Raw genomic sequence first — 23669 nt, 5'->3', positions numbered from 1 at the left:
GAATACAAATTTGTAGTTCATAATAGTATTTTGTAGCTGATTGTTTAAAATACAAGATCATTTGTGGTTAGGATACATTCAGGTAATTATTGAAATAATTTGGCATACAATTTAATGAATGTTATACAAAGTATACATTGATTATAATATATTTTTGAAATAGAAAAAAAAAGATAAATATATTTGATAGTTCTGGAATACAATTTTTTTTAAAATACAAAGTGTGTTTGTTACCATGAATATTAATTTGGTTGTATTGGGGGCCATGCTAGATTCGTTCCAATTTTATCGGATGTCCCCGAAGGGACATTACTAGGATACAATTATTAAACTTGACTACAAGAAAATAAAATACATACATTTCTCAATTATTGCGTATACTTTTCAGAAATACGAATTGTGTTTGTTACATGAATGTAAATATGTATGTATTAATGACTTGGAGGCAAAGATTGTTGGAATATAATGTAGTTATGGGGAGCATTAGTATTCTGATCATACATTTTAAAAGATGGAACGAAAAAAATTTCTACATTAATTACACAAATAGAGGCAATTATGATGAAAACGTATGCAACATTTAGAGATTTAATGGAGAAAATTGCTAAACAAATTAGTGCTGATTTGAGATACAATTGTATGAGCTTAAATATAAGATAGAAGGTAGTAATGCCCCTTTGAGAATACACAACGAAAATTGTGTAAGAGTGTATATGTCGCAGAAGAAAGATAACAAGGATTTGATAAAGTATCCCCCTTTGTGTAACTATATTTGTGAAGGATTGTGAATTAACTGATAGAAATCTAGATGAAGACGGGGTTGAAATATGTGGAATAGATGGAGGTGATACAGCTGATACATAAGCATTAGTGCTTGGTGTGCCATTCGTGAGAAATATGATAAATTTTGATATTATTTTAAACATCAATTAAAATGAAGTAATGGTAGATGAAGTTTACAGGGACAAGGGAGCTTTAAAAGCTGTGATAATGCAATATGCCATTGATCATAGGTTCCAGTGAAAAACAGACAAATCAATTTAAATCAGGTATGTATATTTGTATACTTTTATATTTGCATACTTAATTATTTGTTCTACTGATGATCATCTTGTAATATATTATGTGTATTTGTATCATTAATCGTTCGAATATTTATACACTTGTTTCTATGTCTAAGAACTGTGGATGAATAATGAAGTCATCTGATATCAATACATTGGAAATGTTTAGAATAAGAAGTTCATAAATGAACATACATGTCCCTTGAAAGACCAGGTGTATTGTCAGTAACAAGCAACAAACAGTCTTGTTGGAGGGATAATCAGCCCAAACTAGTAAATCGTAAAAGGAAGTTAATACCAAAAAATATACAAGGTGATGTTAGACTAAACCATGGGGTAGATGTATCCTACGCAGTGACATGAACAACTAAGGAAAAGGCAATAAATTCATTAGCGGCGACACTGATGTTCGATGTAATCAACTGACACTATTTCGATTCAAGTGCCAAATGATCGCGTGTAGTGATATAACTCAACCAAGGGTTGGGACCGTTCCCAGGAGTGGTTTTGAGAATTAGTAGAAAAATAAAATCAAGTTCTAATTAGTCATAGCTATAAATAGTAATGAATAAAAACATACTAAATCTAAGGAGTGACGCAAACGTCAATTATCAATGGGGGTTTGTATTAACTAACAACTAAAAAGAGCAAAAATGTAAGGAAACTAGATATGGAGACGGGATTCTTGGGATGTGATAGGAATACGGGATAAACTAGACTATCGGGTACATGCTTTTGATAGTAAATTGTTGAACATTTGTGACTAGGCTAGACTATAGTAAGGGTAAATTCTCTCTCAAACAACTTACCCCGAATCAACTCAGTTTCTCTTGAACACTGATTTGCCGCATTAAGCACTGCCTCCGCCTTAGCCTATTCACTCTCTCGAGCTGAATGTGTGGGAGAAGGACTAGGGTTCACTCTCTCGAGTTGAACCCATGTTGACCCAATACCACCGACTATCAATCTAGTAGTCTTAGTTTTACAACCTCTCTCTCGAGCAAGCCAAAAACACTAAGATGAAATCGTATTTGCAACTAAAATCCCATTAAGTTCATACATAACTACTAAACGAAACACATTTAAACAACAAATAAACCATCAATAAGCAAGACCCAACAAATAATTTAACCCATATTCACAAAATCACACCCCAAGAATTGGGGTTTTAGCTAAACATGTAAAAGAGATAAAAATTTATACCAATATCAGTTTCCATCAATTGGGTATGAAGAATTAAGTTTTAAAACACGTCAAAAGTGAAGAATCTTGGTGACCCACGTCCAATTTCTTGGGGTTGAAACCCTTTGAATCTTCAAGGTCTTAAAACAAAGTCTCCAAAACCCTCTAAAACTTAAACTTTCCAAAAACTGTAAAAAGTTCGAATAATAGAAGTGATATGATATCATTACTAGAAATTTAAACAAGTGTTTATAGTGTTTGAAAATTTGTATTGCGGAGGACCATTCGGCGCAGTAAGTCGGGATCGTTGATATGCTCGGCGATCCATTTTTTGGTCAATTTCATCGCCTTCCTGCTTTAGCCTTCAGCCTCTTCGCGTTTTGAGTCATTGGGCGATATGGTACTGCTTCGCAGAACTGATCGGCGACGCGCCAACTGCTCCATTTCATCGCCAACTTGACCTTTTCCTTCAAGGCTCAGCACACTGGAACAAAATGCGATCTCCAGCCCATCGGCGACTCGCCAATTAGGCTCGGTGATCTTCAGGCCTTCATTTCTTCGTTCTTTTCAGCCGCCTTGTTCCTTCTTGCCAAGTAGTATCCATGCTTTGTCTCAAACTCTAAATACCTGAAACTTAAGGATTTTCATCAGATATTGAGACAAAATATGTATTTGAGGACACTAATTCTATCAAATTATAGCCCTAAATGAGTCCAAATTGTGGACTCATCAGACACCATCTGATTCTTATAATAAATTGTCGAGTTACTTAATATATTAGATACTAACTAACCTGGATCGCATATAAAGATGAAGAAAATCAATGAAAATCAATTTTTTTCTTTTTATTTCCCTCTTTCCATTCATATAAAGGATTTGAAAATTGTAGAGCAATTATTTTAGTGGATGTCAGCCACCTAGGAGGGACTTATGATAGAACATTTGTGTCTATCAGTACTCTAGATAGAGCAGATAATTGATTTATAATAGATCAAATTTGATTCAGCTTTTTATAAGTATGTTTTTTTTATAAAATATTAAACCTTTATTGTTTGTATTCGGGAAATATATTACCACTAGCGTATGATATTGTTGATTCAGAGCATGATGTTATCACGCCCCGAGCCTACATCCTGGATGTAACTGGCACTCGAGAACCATTGATGACCCCAAGCGAACCTTTGGCCCGACTCAACTCTCAACGGAAGACTTAATCGACAATAAATGAACCTCAAAAGTAAAGATTTAACTCAATGTTTCAAAATAGATGACTCAGAATATTTTTAAAGAAAACATTCAACTGGCCAAAAGAGGCAACTCAAGTCTTAAACTTTTAACAATGGAAATGAAAAGACTTTTTAACTACTGTTGTCTATCTATGAAGCCTATAATAACTATGATGGAATTCGGGACAGGACCCACGACATCCTAATACGACTGAAAGTAAATGTGGGAATCCTCCGGAAGCAAGGAGGCTCACCAAAGCAACTCTGGAACTGCAAGTGGTATCAACGGAGCGCTGGTGATAACCCTGGTTACTTGTATATGCATCATGAAAACTGTAGGCCAAATTGTGTCAGTACATGAAATGTACGAGCATGCAAGGAGAATTCTAAAGCACAGACATAAGCTTGAACTGATAAAAAGGGAAGAACATACTCACATCATCTCAACTCAAGGATACTCAAACTCAGAAATACTCAACTCAGTTCAATATAAAAGCAACAATAGAGATACATTATAAAGAAAGCTTTTAAAACAGTAGATAATAACTCAATGTATTTAAAAATACAATACTAACTCTTTTACTCTTATTTGACAGATTATCTAACTGACAACCATCACTATAAGTATGTGATGATACAATGTCTCTCCCACACTGCCAGAACTGTCTTATAACTTACCAGAGTATAAGACATCCTCAACTAAGTGGATCATCTAACCTATGCTTAAAATCAATAAGGAATCATCTAAAAAGTATGACCCTTTTACCCATGTTGGCATACATGGTTTATGAAGACTTTGAGTTATCTGAACTCGTCCCCATATTGGTGCTCAATACTACTCCAAATAATATAACTCATGCTCATATGTTTAAAAACATTTCCTCATCCTCAAACTTTGAGATTATTACTCAAAAGGTTCTCTTAAAAAAGATGGTGCTCAAAACTCCTCATGAACTCATTTGGAAATCGAAGTTTCCTCTCATTTTAAATGTAAAAATATTTACTCTTGGGAATACTTAGTTCCCTTATATTCAGTTTAAAAACATGAATTCAACTCTCTTCATCCTCATACTCAACTACTCAAGTCTTAAAACAAGTTTTAAAAGTTTGTAAAAGACTTCTCAAAATGACTTGAAAGGTTCTTTCAAACTTGACTCTTAATCTTTTTTTGAATTTGAAATGTGAATTCAAGAGTTATGATTCATGATATATAAGATCTCTCAATGATTAATGTGAGTTTAAATAGTTAGGATTAAGAAAGGAATGAAAGCTCGACTCAAAGAAACAAGTGTGAAATGAAAACGAAGAAGAAAAATGGCCTGACGCTTTGTGGCGCAGGGGTGGTGCGCCGCGCCAGGACTCCCCTTACTGGGGCTGGTTTCTGGCGCACTGATGGCGCCCCAGCCCGTTTTCAGAACGTTTTGAAGAATTTTTCTTCTCGATTTTTTGCCCTAATTCACCTAGAATCTTTTTTCAAACTCTCTTAGATTAGTATACCCAACATAAGTAAACAAAAATCTATTCAAATCTTCTCAAGAACAACCCTCAAACTCAAACCCTCACCTCAAGAACTCATCACACTCCAATAATAAAGATTAAAGAACGAAACTTTCAAGAAAACTCATCAAGAACTTCAATACACAGATTTCATGGAAGAATTTTAATCAAGAAACTCATGATTGGTGTGAGGGTGAACAAACTCATCACTATGAAAGCTTACATACCTCGAAAGAATCGAATTCTTGGCAAAAATCCTCAAAGTTCACAAGAATCTTGAACGCTTGAAGCTTTTTTCTCCTCTTGAACTTCTCTCTAAAATCCTAAGCGTGTTTGGGATTATGAAAACTAATCTCAATCGGTTTAGACCCCTATTTGGGTGGAAAAAAATGTTTAAGGCTAATGGGGTAAGGAAAAGATCAAAATACCCCTCCTTAATTCAGATGAATTTCTTTAATCAGACAGGTTGAACTCAACGGACATATCTCCCTCATCCATACTCGGAATTTAGCAAATTCGGTGGCATTGGAAAGATGACTCAGAGGTCTTTCATTTCACACCTTATGACCTACCTAACTCATCCTGTACCGAAAGTTATGATCGTTTGAAGTTGACCCAAAACGCACAATTGAAGTCTAACTTGCACAAATCTCAAATTATCTCTTTCCAAATTAGTTCTTTCTAAAATTAGCTCTTTCGAAGACCGAGGTGTTACATATGCATCCTGGACTTGGTTCTTTGAACAGTTTAGAGAAGCTTCTGGTTTAAAAGAAAATATGTGTGTTGTATCTGATAGGAAGGAGAGTTTTTATAAAGATAGTTTTGAGGATATACAAGGGGTCTCACATTATGCTTGTACATGACATTTGTGAAAAAAATGTGAAGAAATCATACAACAGGCTTTCGAAAGTGTTTTATGCCATGACAAAGGCATACAACTAATCTGATTTTGATATACTTACGGAAAAGGTTGAACAAGTTGATGTTCTGGTAAAGGATTACTTCGAGTTGGCAGGGCATGAAAAATGAACTAGAATATATGCAACAGTTGATCGAGAATTTACTATGACATCAAACATAACTGAATGCATAAATTCAATCCTCGCATTAGAGTACTAATTAGTTCAACATGTTTGCTAATAATAATGTGAGGTAACCCCCCACCCACCCCGCACCCCACTATTTTTTATTATATCTGAGTTAATATTTTAGATGGTCACTCAATTTTTAATATTTCATATAATAAAGTCATTCAATTTTATTTTACAATCCAAATAGTTATAAAATGTGTGTTTTCTCATTTCTTTATTATTTTTTATAGTTCTTTTTCAGTGTAATATCGAATTTCAATTATTTTTTTAATCCCCGTTCACGCAATTTTGGAATTGAATGTTTACAAACACTGCAGCAAGCAACTTGACACATAGAAACCTTATTCTGAATTTATTTATTTTTATTATCAAGTTATGAACTTTCATAATTTGTTTGAAATTTTGTTATCCTTCTTTTTATCAAGTTTTTTATGTTTTATTTTTTTTGTTTCAGAGGTATATATCGTAATTTGTTATTATTGATTACGTAGCTTAAGTAATTGCGTGAACGGGGGATTAAAAAAATAATTGAAATTCGATATTACACTGAAAAAGAACTATAAAAATAATTTGTTATTATTGTTATCCTCCTTTTTGTTCTCAAAGACACTAATGCTTCTTGTTTGTCTGATATATTCAGGGTGAAGCTAGAAGTCTGGATACAAATTCACTTGAATTTGATAACTTTTATAAAAAAAATGTATTTATGTTAAGAAATTTATCAAACATGTATTATAAACATGAAATCCTTTATCTTTGATAATTTTCCACACACTTGACCAATCATGGTTAATATAGTACGGAAAGGGCTGCTTAGCTCATTAATTTTGCTGAATAAGTCAAGTTCAATTCTAAGCTTGGTTAAAAAACAAACAAACAAACAAATAAAATTATAAGTCAAATTTGTTGAAAAAATTCCATGCCTTGAATTAATTGAGTTGAGTTTTATTTATAAGGATTTGATCAATTCTTAATTTTTGATAGTCTTTTTCAAACCAAAATTTATACGAAATATACTACTTCACCAAACATGACTTTTTGTAATTAAAATAATTGTAGAAAATACTTCTTTATTAATTATTAAAATAAGAATAAGACATGGTGTACATGAATTAATAAGACAGAGAGAATTGTTGTTATTATTGTATATTGTATATACATACAAAAGTAATACATAGTTGTGACGTGTGAGGATTAGCATCTTTCTTGATGAAGAATAAGACATGGTTTACATGAATTTATAATTTATTTCCCTATATTGTACTATATAGTATATATATGATGTTAACATTTCTCGTACTGCTTTATTTAATGAAGAAAAAAAATAGGATGCGGTAAATCACCTTGTTATTAATAACAATCGCTAATTAGATATTATCGTTTAAATTCCAATAGAGATAAGGTAATTTCATTTTATTTGCCAAAAATTTAATGAATTGAATTGCTCATTGCCCATGCTAAAAAGTTGATATGCACTTGAATAGTTAAAATGCGCACAAGATAGCATAAACATTTTTTTTTTTTTTAAAAGAAAATTATTTTCATATAAATATTAACACTGGAGATAATATTTAAATAATATTATTTTCGTGTAAATCACCTTCTACCATTTGTTCTTAGGAAATTACATTAAATGACCTTAAAAATGAATTGTGTTGAACTTTTGACCTCCGCTTTTTGTATAGTGAACCTTCAACTTCAAAAGAAAAAATTCATTGACCTTGAAGTTTTTTTGTTGGGTGTCCTGTCCTCATATTAAAATATGATTAAATCTTAATTCACAATGAAAATTTTATATTTGAGATAAGTGCTTCCTAACAAAAGCTACTATATACTCAAGAAAACTCGAATCAAAGATATTTAATAAAAAAATGAAAAAGTACTTGATAATACAACACAATTATTGATAGCTAAAAGTTTTACCCACTAGACAAGTTAAGTCAAAAGTTCAACATCACCCCATCTATAGATAGAGAAAACAGTTCACCCAATGGTCTATAGATTTCGTAAAAACCCAATATTCCCTCTGTCACTAATTATTTGTTCACTTTTGAATTGACACATTTATTAAAAAATAATGATTGACACAATAAGTTTATCATTTTATCCTTATTAATTACTCCGTTCATTTCATATTAATTGAATTGTTGAGACATTTTTCATTTTTCAAATTAACTTAATTGTTCAGTTTTCAAGACTACTTTTAAAGTGTTCTTTCAATTTTACCCTTCATTAGTTAGTATTGAAATTAGTAATTAATTAATATTTAGTTACTTTAATCATAAATTTGACAATAATTAATAAGGATAAAAATGAAAAGTTTTGCCTAATGTATGTCTTAATCTTCTTTTCACACCTTACCAATTCAATTAATATGAAATAGAGGGAGTATGAAGTGAATGAATTAAAAATTAAAATTTTCAAAAGGTTTTATTAAAAAAATTGTACAAAAAGGTACAAGTAAAAAAATAAAATTAGAACAAGTAATTAAAGACGGAGAAAGTATATTCTAGTCGGTCAATTGACAATGAAAGCTTTCAAAATTGAAGACCCACTCAATTTGTCGGCGGAGTGCATTGGACAAGGACGAGTCTACTTTCTCCTCTCCGTCTCTCTCCTTCCAACTGATTGTCATCTGAAGAAACTCCCAATTGGAGGTTCATTTCTTGTCTTTTTTTTCTTCTTTTTTGTGGTAATTTTATGGCTTAATATGCATTCTTCTTTGTTTCCCAGTAAGTAGAGAAATCAGAATAGTTCAATATTTGTTGTAGCGGATATTAATGTGCTTGAGTTGAACCCTCTGAATTGTACTAGATCTAATTTCTGGTGCATAAATCTACATTTTGGTCAAAATTATGTATATCACGGGAATTTTAGTAGCTCAGTAGGTTGGTTATTCGAAGTTTCCCCTTGTTGGTGGGATGTCCTATGTCTTCCTGCAATTAAGAAAAAAAAAAGTGTAGTAAGTATGCCATATTGAGAGTTTTCAATTGATTTAGGTGCTTTTGGTATGAAGAAAGATGTATCAATAGAACTTTCAGTTTTTTTTTTAAATATTTTGGTTTGTTTATTTTATCTGAATTCTGATGAGTGAATTGATGTTTTTTCAGGATAATCTGTTTAGACTGCATCAACTAAACAAAATTTGATCATATTGGGGAAAATGTAATGCCTTTATTCTCTATAAATTGTATTTTTAGCCAGATCTTTACTTGAAGTCGATTTCTGCTGCTAATGTATGTTTGATAGACAAAGGATAAAGAAAAGAAATTATGTTGGAATATGATGTGTTGCACCCAAGGGTGTAACTTAGTGGTCAATGAAGTGTGTTGAGAACCATAAGGTTTCAGGTTCAAATACTAACAAAGACAAAGTAACTAGGTGATTTCTTTTCATGTGTCATGGCCTTGGTGGATAGAGTTAGCAGGTACATGTTGCTAGTGGGAGATGACATGTATCCCTTGAAATTAGTCGAGGTGCGCAGAACCTGACCCGGACACTGTTGTTATTAAACAATTAAAGAAGCAAATAGAAGTAGCCAGTTGTTGACTTAATGTTCTGTTTAGCACCCAAAAGCTAAAATATTGTACTAGGAGGGTTGATTATACTTTCTTATGAAGTTTCATCTGAAAATATTGCTATCCTTGAAAGGACAACTTGGTTGGGCGATTTATAATTTCTTTGCTTGAAGCACTGTTAAGCCCTGAATTTGAATTCAAATTTTGTTTGCCTACCACCAAAGTTTTACAACTTAGTGGTTCCGGTATGATTTCCCAACATAATAGTTGTGAGTTCAATTCTCGTTGTTCCCTTTCCACTGCCCCTATCCACCGATGTAATAGAAGAAAACAAAATTTATCCTTACACAAAAAGCCTATGGAATGTGTCAAATTTCACCAATTCCAACCTTTTATATTTGGGATATAAAGGAGTAACTTTTTCCGTAAATTCTCTCTTAATGGAAGAACTAATTATGTTATCCCTAATAAAAATATGAGTCCTTGTTGCAAGTAGTTAAGGAAAATGGGGTCAAGTTGTTTGACCTACTCTTTTTGGAAGAAGCTGAACCTTTTTGAGATTGTCTTATGCAATTAGTTTAGTATTGTTATTGATGCTGTTTAAATTTGCTTCCAACATATTTCATTGATGTGCAGGGGGGCACATGTAAAATGGGATGAGGCAAATCTGGAAGAAATTGAGGTAAATAAGCCAGTGAGGCAGAAAATAACTGAACCAAAGACACCATTTCACCGTTCGATCGACGATGATGATGGTATGTTCATGCAATTTCTATTTGTTTCCTCATGCCTTATTGTCATAATAGAAATTATCTTGCACCAAGGATGTTGTCTAGTAGTCAATGAAGTGGGTTGAGAACCATGAGTTTTCAAGTCCAAATCGCCGCAAAGACAAAAACACAAGGTGATTTCTTCCCATCTTCCTAGCCTTGGTAGAGAGAGTTACCTGGTACCTGGTGTTGGTGGGAGGTATTCCTTAGAATCAATCGAGGTGCTCAAAAGTCGGTTTGGACACAATTATAAAAGAAAAGATAAAATAAAAGAACAGAAGCTCTCTTTTTATGCACCAATAGAGCAGATTTGATGGTGCTGTGTTGCAAATTCTATTTTTTTTAACATGACTATAAATATAAATAGATGAAGTTTACTAATGTACAGTTACTAACCTGGTTCAGGGCACTAAATGGTCATCTTTCTTGCCGTCAATGGTGAGCTTCTACCAAGGGATGGTTGGGAATCATATGATAGACAACCTAAGAGCTTCTTTGTTTGTTGTCTTATCCCTTTTGAATGAGTCTTAAGTCATATTGATGATCTATAGTTTGACCTGAGGTTGGATTTGATTTTTGTTGATGGTTTGATTAGATGTTTTTTATAAGTATTTCGTTAACTCCAAATACTAAAGTTGATTTATGTTCTTCTTCTCAATATTTCTATTGCCTTGGAAGCTTCTCATTTGATACTTAACCTACTAGAATATTTAAAATTGCTGGATGTTGGAGCCTAATGACTTACGAACCTCTGGGATTTTCTTTATTGATGTGGCAACAACCGTTGGTTAATATATTAGGTTATTCATTTACAACAGTCCAATAATTATATTATGTAAATTGAAATCTTCAAAGTTTCGAAAACAAAATTTGAACGGGTGAAAAACAATCTGTGCTCAACGTAATTATCTTCTGGGAAGTGTGTAACCTTTGAATTCTCAAATTGCGTTGATGAGACTTTATTGAAGGAAATTTGATAACCTGGCAACCTTATACATATAACGCATATATAATATATATGAATAAGTGGTCTTGACCACCATGTAAGTGTTCAAATGTGTGCCTCTTCATAAGCTTCATAATTGCCCCTCTAGATGTGATCCTCATAAGCCTAATCCACATAATGCCTTCCTTTTCTCTTCATGTCATTAACTGAATTTGGCATTATAGGTGGAAGAAAGGGCTCGAGATGGATTTAGGATGTACACTCTGTGGCATTTTCCCCTCTGTACTCATGTAGATTTTCTTTTTAAAGTATCTCATAAGGGTAACACTGCAAGCATGAGGTTTTTACTCTATGTAATGTATTTCACGTACAAATAAATTATTGTAAGTATTTGCTATTTTCTCAATTTTTCTCTCATTTTTTGCTATTGAAACTTGGTATTTTAATGTTTGTTTGGATATGGTATTGGATTTGCAAATAGATGGTGACCGAATTGAATAGGGTTATATTATAATGTGTTAAAGGATAAAGTTAAATGTGACATCATGTTAGTATACAAGGACTAAAACTATAATTTGCTCTTATTGCTTTCCAATTTTTTGCTGACTACAACGATACTATATAGGATCTCCATCTCCATGGGATACTATTGAGGAGGCCAGTGCATTGGATGAAGCTTCTTCCAGTGAAAATAAATCCCGACTGTCTGGCTGGCCATCTTCTGACGATGAGGCTGATATCATGGACCAAGACGACGAAGGTCTAACTTTATCTGTATTTTATGTCTCAATATTGTACTTCAGATTTCTAATTTTTGTTATACAGCAGATACTACTCTGCCACAATAGTATGTCATATAGAAAAATCCGTCAAAGTATCTTGCTTTTTGTGTGCTTTCTCATTGGCGGTTTCCTTAAGTGGTGAAAGGTTATGCTATAGATCACCTGCTTTCTTGCATTGTTATTTTTTGTTATCAACTGGCTGCACTTGGTGTAACTGGTAAAGTTGCCTCCATGTGACCAAGAGGTCATGGGTTTGAGCCGTGGAAACAGTGTCTTGTAGAAATGCTGGGTAAAACTGCTTACAATAAACCCTTGTGGTCCGGCCCTTCTCCGGACCCCACATATAGCATGAGCTTAGTGCAACCAGGTTGTCCTTTAGTTTATTTGGATTTAACGAGGGGTTGGGTTAGGTTGGGGTTGCATAAGTGAATTCGATTATGTTGTATGTTTTATATAGTATGCACGACCAACTATGCCCATGTCTTTGATTTGTTTTTCTACAACATCAATAGATTCTGGTTCAGAAAGGAGCAGGAGCTTTAGGGAGCACAGGCGAGCACACTATGACGAATATAGGAAAATCAAAGAACTGCGTAGAGAGGGCTCCTCTCTTGAAGGAGCATCCGACGATGAGATTGAGGATCTTGAGAAAAGGGATGGTAGGTGTAATACATCATCGTCATTGACATCTGCTGTTGAGGGCATTGACATTTCAGAAGAAAGCACAGACGATTCTAAATAGTCCTCTGTCACAGGTAATTGAACAAGGATGGTCCTGAAAATGTGCATTTTATTTCTAAGAATGTTGTTACCATAACCCGTTCTGTTTTTCGTACGTTCACTTTTGCTCGTAAGTTGTATGCATATAGATGGTATTTAACATACAGGATAAACATCTTCCGTTCAGTGGTTGCCATAATCTTTTGCTGGAAAATTTGTGAAATTACAAACTACGATTATCCGACTTCCAGTACTGTTCTTTCATAGTTGTCATTGTTGACATGTTTGTTACCCGAGTCTGCTCAGTTTTCTGGGATCCGAGTCGTGAGAGTAATAAGTTTGTGATGGCTTTGTGCCTTTTCACCTCAACTTGTAAAATTATACAAGTTTCTGTACTTTGATAAAACTATAGAATTGTTGTAACACAATACTTTGGAGCCACAAGTAGAGTTTCTTGAATGTATACAAGTTTGTGTACTTCTGAGTTTCTAAAATACAACATTTCACAGCCATTTATCATTCTTGACTAGCTTCCAAATTAATGCACTTCACCATTACATTAATGGTACGTACTACGTACAACAACATATCCAGTATAATTCCACAAGTGAAATGGTAAGTATTACGTAGCGTGTAATATTTGTCTAGCTTCGATAAAGTTGATTCATTGCTTAGTTCATGAAGTTTTAAGGTTGTTCATATAACCACTAACAAGTATGCTTTAATCTCAAACTATTTCAATTCTAGATAAATTGTGAAGGAATCATAATAAAGTTAAAGCTAAGTAGTGTTTTTCTAGTTGTCTAAACTAGATAAATAGGTAGGTGAGTGTTTTTCTTGATAAAATTTACTTTTCAAACATTGCTTCAATTTTATTTCTTTTTTACTAATAATATAGGGGAAATATAAAGGTCAAATAAATATCATAAGTACGGTACCTATTAACCTATGCCATGTGTCACTAATTCAAATAGGAATTTGGGGAAAATGGAGACGAGACGGATCCCCTAATTAAATATTTTCATATGAGTTTGTATTTCATCGATTTTCAAAGCTTCCTTTGACATAATTATATAATATCTTCCTATAATTAGAATGGCATTATATAACGATGGGAAACGATACAATCTATCCAAACAATGTATTCATTAAAACAATACAACGCAACACAATACAATATGATATATTATGAAACAATACGCAACAACCATCCAAACAAAGTGCAAGAGTGAGAACTTTTAAAAGAGCCAATGATCATTTCAATTAGAGATGAAATAGTATTAGTATTTTTAGAAAATGAATATACCATTTAAGAAAAGATGGAAAAAAATGTATTTCGAGGGAATTGATACTCTCCGGTTCTCTAGTAAATCACTCAACCTTCAAACAAGTGCACCATTTAGTTTTTTTTGTAGCATGAGCGTCAATAAATATTATTATTATTATATCAATTTTAGAAAAATAATGTAAGAATTATCTTATTTTACGGAGAGATCAAATTAAGAGATCATAAATTTACGTGCCTTGTACAACTGTACTCTGCCTATAAATTCGCCACTAACTCCAATGTATCCTCTGCATCGAGGGACTTTCAGAAATAACTTTTCAACCTTTATAAGATAAAGATAAATTGCGTACATAGTACACACCATTTTTTTCAGACCTTACTGGCTCACTTATAAAATCAGTTGTATCATCTCTGAATTTCATTTGCTTGCACTCTTTTTCCCTAATGACTTTTTCTTATAAGAATGATATGAATTTAGATAAAAAGAAGTTAGAGGTCGAAGATTACTAAGCAGTCAAATATTGTTAATTTTTTTTTGCTATTTATTATTATTTTATTTTTTATTTTACCATTACATGTTTTTTTTACTTCATCTAGCATATTATTTATTATCGATACTATTCATTTTTTTTATGACATTCATTATTGCATTTCCTTCCAAACCTACTCTAATATGCCTTACTTGCTCTGTCAATCTCTCTACCTTCACAAGATAAGAATAAAATCTACGTACCCACCATCCTTCAAGTTATAAGTTTACACAAAATTTGTTATTATTATAATAAAATGACATGTTTAAAATTCATAAAAAAAATTTAAAAGTATTTTTAATATGTTATATTCATTTTTAATTTAAAATTACAAAATTAAATTTTTTCCTTTGAATTTTTAAACTTCATGACCCGTTAACTAGGATACATAAAGTGAGGCTATTAGTATTAGTTACTCTTATACATAAGAGGCTAGGGAAGTAGATCTTGAACGACATATTTGCTTCTAATCAAGGATAATTTGGTTATTTATTGTATTATTGTGATTTTTGCTTTTATTGTTTGTACACCACATAATATTCGGTATGTTCTCTATCCACACACATTTGGATGTCCTCATTTTAGTTTTGAATATTCATAATTATTGTTGGACTTCCTTTTTGTTATTTTGAGCAAAAAATATTTATTTCATGCTAAAATTAACTAATAAAATTTATGGTATTCCACATTTCATTATCAAGACTAAAATTTTACTAATAATATGCTTTCAATATTGCTCATTACTAAATATTCTAGCACAATATCAAAGATTGATCAATTCTTGAAATTCTATTAGTGCCACATAAATTAAAATATAAGGAGCAATATATATTATTTTAAAGTCACCTAAAAATAATATAAATCAGTATAACTAAAAACCTAAAACAATTAAAATCATATAAATTTTTTGATTGACTCTTGAAATTTCATTTGCGCCACATAAATTGAGACAGAGGAAATAATATATATTATTTGAAAATGACTTAAAAAGTACTACTATAAGTTACAATAATTAGCAACTATTTAAAGACATAGAAAAATTAATTTACTATCCAAATTTTATTTGTGACACATTAGTTGAAATATAAATAATTACATATATTAGACCTCTAGTATCTAAATGAGCACTCGAGAATATCCCTTAATTGTCAATAAAACTGAAGGATATCCTTAAATTTAGGTAATTTTTGTATTGTAATCCCTTCCGATAATGCAACTCCCCTGAAGAATATGTTGGACTCACAATATTATAGTCACTCAAAAAGGAGCAAGACATTGAGACATTAGTAATCTAACAAAAACAAAAAGAAGAAACAATGCAGTGAGACACTATCATTTATGATTCATGGGACTTGTCAATGATTTCATTGCATAAGTTCCAGCAGGCAAATCTAATGGGTTTTGTGGTAGGAATTTACAACAAGAAATGTCGCCAAAGCCACTTCTTCTATCCACTGCAAACAAATCTGCTTATTATCACTAATATTTAGTATGTATATTGGTTAAAAATATAATGGTGTATACCTAAATGACAAAAAAATAGTTGTTACATTGGATATTTAATCTTGCTATAAACTTGGCCACCTAATTGCATACAATGAAAATTTTGATTCATTCCCTAATATTGATCATATTGTTATTTTTATTTTTCAATAAAAATCTTAAACGAAAAGCATTACTTCTTTCTCAATAAGGCTGAGATTGAACATATCCCTAACTTAAGGCTGAGTTGACAATATACCAATTTATATAATCAAACATGAAACATTAATATACATTTATAAATTATTATACGTCACACAATATCACAAGTGTTTAAATATTAGATAACTTTTTATTGATTTTAGTTTTGAAAACTTTTTTTAATTGAGTCGATTGTTACATAAACTATTAAAATTATTCTAGAAATAGTAAAAATATTTTAAAATAAAATTAAGACTCCACTTAATTGAGTATGATTAGAGTTTTATTTTGTGACATCCTAACTTAGGGAAAATATTCCACATTGACAAAAATACATTATAGATGTTGGATATATGATCCATATATAATAGATCCTTAATAATGTGTTTTAAATTGTGCGGGCCTAGGTTCAAAGCAGATAATATCACTAGTATTATTATGAGCAAATTGTATATAATAGCAAACTATTAATTCAAATTAAATGCTATAAACATAGTTTGATTTAATTGTACACCATAGCAAACTGTTGCTATTTCGCCTCTCTCTTGGTGAATCTTGCTCGCCACTCTCGTTCTTGCTGGCAGTGTCCTTCGCCTCTTTCGCTTTTATACAAACACAAATGTATAAAATGCGTTTGTGTTTGTATAAAGCGAGAGAAAATTGTATATATACATATACTTTAGTTCCCCTCTCTCCCCTCTCCCAGATCTCGCTCGCTACTCTCCTAGATCTCGCTTGTCACTCTCCCAGATCTCGCTCGCCTCTCTCACTTTATACAAACACAAATGTATACATTGCGTTTGTGTTTGTATAAAGCGAGAGACAATTGTATATACAAATACAAATGCATATATTTTCGTCCTATACACTTATGATTATACAAATACGATCTTCCCCTACGTAGTTTTCTTTTTTCTTTCTCTCTTTCTCGCTTTATACAAATACAAATTATACAATTGATCTTTTGTATATGTATACCGAAATAGAAACATATTATACAACTGGTTTCTTTTGTATATGTACAACGAAATATACATATTTATGTTTGCTATGGAACGCAATTATGCAAACTATAGCTATAACATACAAATATGATTTTTATGTTTGTTATATGTGAAAGTTGCTCTTATTATAGACTACTTGTCATCCACATGGTGAACTCTCCTCCCTCCAGGCTTCAACCGTAGTGTTTCTGAATATTTGTTCGATTTATTTTTGTTATCCTACTTTCTTTTTTAATCTTTTTAATATTAAGGTCTAACCCTACTTGTTTATATTTATCTTTACTAAGATTTTTTTTAACAAAATGCCACTAGACACGGCCTCTAGTGGTAATTTTGCCAAAATATTTTTTTATCCACATAATATGTTTAACCTCACATGATTAAAGAGCAATTTGGTATTCTATATATTTTTAGTTTAAGATCTCAAAATTCCAAAAAAATTATTCACTTTCTTAAATTTCTTATCAAGTCAAAATGAGACAAACAAATAAAATGAACAAGAATTTGGAAACATTGCAAAATCTTCCCGAGTTAATATCTGTATCAGTTAAATTACTCAACTTAAACATTTGAATCAATAAAATCACTCAACTAAATTTATCATTAATTAAATATATGACATTATTTTATCAATCCACATGCAATTAGACTCATTCACAATCCTACCCATCAACCAAAATTCCAAATCCAATTAAAAGACCCAAAACTTCTTCATCTTCCTCCAACCTATGTTTGCTACCGCCCTCGTGTTTCTACCACCAAATTATATAGTGCAGTGGATATAATTGTTTCTCTCTTAACTAGAGGGCTCAGGTTCTAACCCAGAATAAAGAAATCTTTGATAGAAAGCAATTTCCTCTAAATAAAAATACGAATATCAAACACCGAATAGAAAAAAAAAAAAACCTAAAATTTTTACAGTCTACAGTACTCCTAAATTCATTCCTTCCAATTCTCATTCTCCCTGCCTTATTTTTCATTTCTAAAAAAATTGTTCTTTGACTACTTCTTCCTAATTCTAATTATTTCATTATTTTAGTTTCTTCAAAAAAAAAATGAAGTGAAATACTGAAAATCCACTAGCTTTGAAATATAGAAACAATCAAATTAAGCTGCATACATCACTGCACTTCCACTTGACACCTATCATAATGATAAACGGCTCGTTTCGCCGTGACCTTCTCTTGAATTCTCAAAAAACTTTTGTTGCTCCATTTACGAAAAAATTAAAACTAAAAAAAATAACACAGTGAATATCAGATGATCAATTTCGATTTTCTAAAAAAATTGTCAAAGTTTTGAGTTGAGTGATTTAACTGATACAAAATGTCTAAATTGAGCAACTTTATTGATACAAAATAAAATTCAATGACTTTCCTATATAAATTCTCAAAGTTGACTGACCATTTCAATATCAACTCAAACCTTCCCATATTTCTTAAAACTCCATGTCCAGTTAAATTACGTCACGTCATGGTAAAGAGAGAGTATTATTATTGCCCTCTTAACCCAACCAACATTTGTAACCAACATTTGTCACAAATTTCTCCCTCCATTCCAATTTTCCTTGGCTGAGATTATTTCTTAGTCCCAAATTATACCAAAGCAATGGCAACTAACAATGCAGTTATACACAATCCAATTTCTCAACTCAAATTTTTCCTATTTTTAAGAACTTCATAACAAACACTCAATTTTCTCTTGGTGGATATGCTATATCCTCATCAATTTCGTATAACTCGTAATTCATTGAGTAATAGGAGATAATCTTTTTTTCCGTCATGGCAGGTCCTAAAACGCCTCCGTACTTTAGCCCAACGTACAAGAAGAATGGAGCAAACTACCCGTCTTCACCTCATTCAATACGAATCAATGTATATACATTGGCTATCGCGTTTACTGTCCTCTGTTCTATCGCGTATTTGATAGGCAGAGGATCCATTTCCACCTCCCCTGTTTCTAATGTTGCTACTTCCGTCCCCTGCATTCCTTTAAAAATCACTTCTTCAACCACTGGAGTTTCCAAAAATTCTTCGTCTGGCACACAAGTTGATGAGGAAGGTGAAGGCGCGGTATCTGATGATGTTAAAGTTTACCCGTCATGTGACTTTAAATATAGTGAGTATACACCTTGTGAAGATCCTCAACGATCGTTGAAATTCAAGAGGGATAGATTGATTTATAGGGAGAGGCATTGTCCTGACAAGACTCAGTTATTGAAATGTCGTGTGCCAGCGCCTTATGGTTATAAGAAGCCGTTTAAGTGGCCTAAGAGTAGGGATTTGGCGTGGTACGCCAATGTACCTCACAAGGAATTGACAGTGGAGAAGGCGGTTCAAAATTGGATTCGAAAAGAAGGAGATAAGTTTAGGTTCCCTGGTGGAGGGACTATGTTCCCTAATGGTGCCGATGCATACGTTGATGACATTGATAAGTTGATCAATCTTAAAGATGGATCCATTAGGACCGCCATTGACACGGGCTGTGGGGTAATTTTACCATCATTATCTATTATAGGATTTCATTTTAGATGTTTGGTCTAAAGAAATCGCGATGATCTTTGCAGGTGGCGAGTTGGGGAGCGTATCTTCTATCGCGAGATATTCTAGCAATGTCATTTGCACCTAGAGATACACATGAAGCACAAGTTCAATTTGCTCTTGAGCGAGGCGTTCCTGCATTGATTGGAGTGCTCGCGTCTAAGAGGCTTCCCTATCCATCTAGAGCTTTTGACATGGCTCATTGCTCTCGTTGCCTTATTCCTTGGGACCTATATGGTGCGTATAATTAAGTAAATGAAAATGTGTTATCTCTTAAATCCAAATTTTGTTTTTTATATGTTATGTTTGGATTGGTGTGTGGTGGATATATCAGATGGCGCGTACTTAATGGAAGTCGATAGAGTTTTGAGGCCCGGTGGATATTGGATACTCTCCGGTCCACCAATCCGTTGGAGGAAATATTTCAAAGGCTGGGAAAGAACCAGGGATGACCTTAACGGTGAGCAAACCCGAATTGAAGAGGTAGCTAAGAAACTCTGCTGGAAAAAGTTTGTCGAAAAAGATGACATTGCAATATGGCAAAAGCCATACAATCATTTCCAGTGCAAAGAACAAAAGAAGAAACTAATGTGTCCTGCCCAAGATTATGATAAAGCCTGGTTTGTGCTTTTCCAACTACTCAATGTTCTCGTCCCTCCGTTTCATTTTACTTGACGATGTTTGACTGGAGCATATGATGACATTGATCTTATTTCATGTTGTATACGTTATTTTTAGGTACACGGAGCTTGAAACGTGTATAACTCCCTTGCCCGAAGTGTCAAGTGATGAAGATGTGGCTGGAGGACAATTGGAAAAATGGCCTAAAAGATTGAATGCGATACCACCAAGGATCAGCAGTGGAACTGTGAAAGGGGTTACGGCTGGATCATTCGAAAAAGATTCACAGTTATGGCAGAAGAGAGTTTCTTATTACAAGAGTGTTGATGACAAACTTAATCAACCAGGGAGATATAGAAATCTATTAGACATGAATGCTAAGCTTGGTGGTTTTGCTGCTAGTTGGGTTGATGATCCTGTTTGGGTAATGAATATTGTTCCTGCTGAAGCAGAGGTCAATACACTTGGTGTCATTTATGAAAGAGGATTGATTGGAACATATCAAAGCTGGTAAATTTCTTAGGTTCTTCAATTAACCCCCCCCCCCCCCCCTCCCCCACGCTCATATTTAAGTAACTAAAAGTGTGCTCTGTGTCACGTGTCCTCAAACCTTAATGATTTTGTGGCGAACTCTTCGAACTTCTCATTCAGTGAGACCCTAGGTCTTGTTGTTTTCGTTTTCTAGGTCAGACATTAACCTTGTTAGGAAGTGGAGTTGGCTAGCCGATGGTATATCATTTATGTCACCGACCACATAGTCCACAATGTCTTTCACTGCATTGTATTTTTCGGGGATGAATTCCCGTTCTTGAGCGATCGCTTTCGCTCGTTGGCTGAATGCCTTGATGTGTGTGCCTAATTTGTTAGGGTGACACTCTACTTCTTTATACTCTTTGAAGGCGAGAAACTCATGTTCCTTCTCTTGTCTACTCTCTTGAGGATGTTCCAGAGGGGCCGGTTCCTCCTCTGGAAAAGGGAAATTTCAATTGATAGACGATAGTTTCGATGAGCGGTGATGTGGATGTGAAAATTCTGAACTTTGGATATACCCTTTGTTGCTACTCAGTACTCACTATATAGCTAAGGAGCACATCAAAAGCGGTTCTCAACGTCTAGAAGTTGGGGGATTGAATACCCCTATGTTCCAAGTGATAAGTTTTACTACCATTTAAACTATTAAATAAGATGGTCAGGTAATTCAAGAGTTAGAAGTTTTGATGGTCACTCAACTTTGGGTAATTGATCATCATAGTCCATCAACTTTATTTTATCTTTCAAAAGTCACTCAACTTTGACAAGTTAGCTTCCATAATCATCATTATTATCAAAAATATAATTTTCGGTACCTATTCAATGAAGTGACAACTGACAACTACAAACTTTTAGATGAAAATATTCCGTGGTCATGTATTTACCATGAATTTTGTTGCAGGTGTGAAGCTATGTCAACTTACCCAAGAACGTATGATCTTCTTCATGCTGATTCAATATTTACTATGTACAAAGAGAGGTAAATTCTATCATCATTTTAAATTCTATACTCTCTTCGTTCCTATTTATACGAAGATGTGCTATTTTGAGAGTCAAACACATTTTTTCAAATTTTCTTAAATATTTTGACTGTATATTGACTTATAGTACCTTTCAAATATAAAATAACCCATAAAGTTTTCATATAAGATATTTGAAAAATTAATACAAGACTTCATAATTATAATTGACAAATCGTACTCTAAACCCCTTCACAAAAATTAGAATAGAGGGAGTATCTTATTTCCCATGACGGCCTTGTTCTTTCACTTTTATTTCCCTTCACATATTTTTTCGGAAAATTTTAAAAAAATATATCGTCCAACATAAAATATTATATGTCAAATAGTCCAATACACCATATAATATTATGCAACATTATACCTAGAGGAAAACATTATACATAATATGTCAACTCTATAAAAAAATGTATAATAATATATAAAATACGCTTATACACAAACATAGGCCAAACTAGTCTATTTTTTATGAGACTACGTCAACACACATACTTTTGTGTAATATTTTCTAATATGTATTGAATTCCCTTACTGAAAATCCTGATTTCGCTATATGAGTGACCTTTTTTTATGATATACTTGTAAATTTTGTTATGTAGATGTGACATGGAAGACATACTACTAGAAATGGATAGAATATTAAGGCCAGAAGGAAGTATAATAATACGTGAGGATGTAGATATATTGGTTGAAGTAAAGAGGATTGTAGATGGGCTAAATTGGGAGAGTTTAATTGTGGATCATGAAGATGGCCCAATGGAAAGAGAAAAGCTTCTATTTGCAGTGAAGACATATTGGACTGCACCAGCAAACACCACCACAAGCCCAAGGATCTAATTTTGTAACGACGTCAATAACAACAACATATTCAGTATAATTCCACGACTGCGGTCTGAGAAGGATCTAATTTTGTGAAATTAACAATTTTGTTTTCTTTGTTTAAATTCCTCTAAACTAATGGTCTTGTTCATCTTTCTTTTTTTTTTTTTTTTTTTTTTTGGAGTAAAGTGTAAAATTGAAGGAATTTTGATGTAGGCATTTTACTCTTGTGACTAAATTTTGTATAGTAGTTTGTCAAAGCTTTTGTAAACAAATTCTATTTGTCTTGATATGACTAATGGATTTTATTTTATGTCTTGAAAGTGCCTTTCGAACTCTTTTTACTTATTTATTTGAAATTATTTCAATATAAAGTTCTTAGATCAAGAGTCAATCAATAAATTTTGCACTTCATTTTTTTTAATTATTATTATTAAGAATAACAGGTAATATATATCCACAAGTCCACTTATATATAATATATCAAGCAATGTCTCAAACAACTTATGTCATGTGAGAGCCACAAAATGAATTCCGGTTAAAGAAGGAAATTAATTTAACTCCCCATACGATGGTATAATATAGGAAAAATTACATGGTTAAACAAACATATACTAATTAACTAGACATTATAGCTATAGTTTTAGTTAATTACCACTCGCAACCAACATTCAGCGATAATTACGTGGATTGGGGTTTCGAGTTTGTATAATTCACACATTTGTATAATTCAGAATATGTATAATATAATTTGTATAACTATTTAAATGTTCAGATATTTGTGTTTGTATAAATTCGTTATTTTAAGTTTATACAAAAATAACTCAATTATACAAAC

The 23669-nt window shown here is 32.6% G+C and overlaps 3 protein-coding genes across 4 annotated transcripts in view; all 3 read left to right on the top strand.

Moving 5' to 3' along the window:
- LOC125826298 (uncharacterized) overlaps positions 1-23669 on the top strand; it is a 445897-nt gene that overhangs the window by 120005 nt on the left and 302223 nt on the right. The gene's annotated exons all lie outside the window — the stretch shown is intronic.
- LOC125827041 (protein phosphatase inhibitor 2-like) lies at positions 9143-12995 on the top strand. 2 transcript variants are annotated; one of them, XM_049506501.1, is made up of 4 exons: positions 9143-9225; positions 10215-10333; positions 11920-12054; positions 12589-12995. In XM_049506501.1, coding segments are annotated over exons 1-4 (486 nt in total). In that variant the 5' UTR covers positions 9143-9223; the 3' UTR covers positions 12819-12995. The 2 variants fall into 2 exon arrangements, with proteins under 2 accessions (XP_049362458.1, XP_049362391.1); XM_049506434.1 differs by lacking the exon at positions 9143-9225 and having other exon boundaries at positions 10207-10333.
- LOC125826046 (probable methyltransferase PMT15) lies at positions 19083-22942 on the top strand. Its single transcript, XM_049505376.1, has 6 exons — positions 19083-19790; positions 19868-20078; positions 20176-20461; positions 20580-20972; positions 21895-21972; positions 22612-22942. Exons 1-6 carry the CDS (start codon positions 19083-19085, stop codon positions 22847-22849), a joined length of 1914 nt encoding a protein of 637 aa, XP_049361333.1. The 3' UTR covers positions 22850-22942.

This window comes from Solanum verrucosum, unplaced genomic scaffold (genome assembly GCF_900185275.1).
Source record: "Solanum verrucosum unplaced genomic scaffold, falcon-dt-bn FXZP01001106.1, whole genome shotgun sequence".
Lineage (NCBI taxonomy): Eukaryota > Viridiplantae > Streptophyta > Magnoliopsida > Solanales > Solanaceae > Solanum > Solanum verrucosum.
Note: the sequence above shows the minus strand (reverse complement) of the source record. Positions and strands in the feature narration are given on the sequence as shown.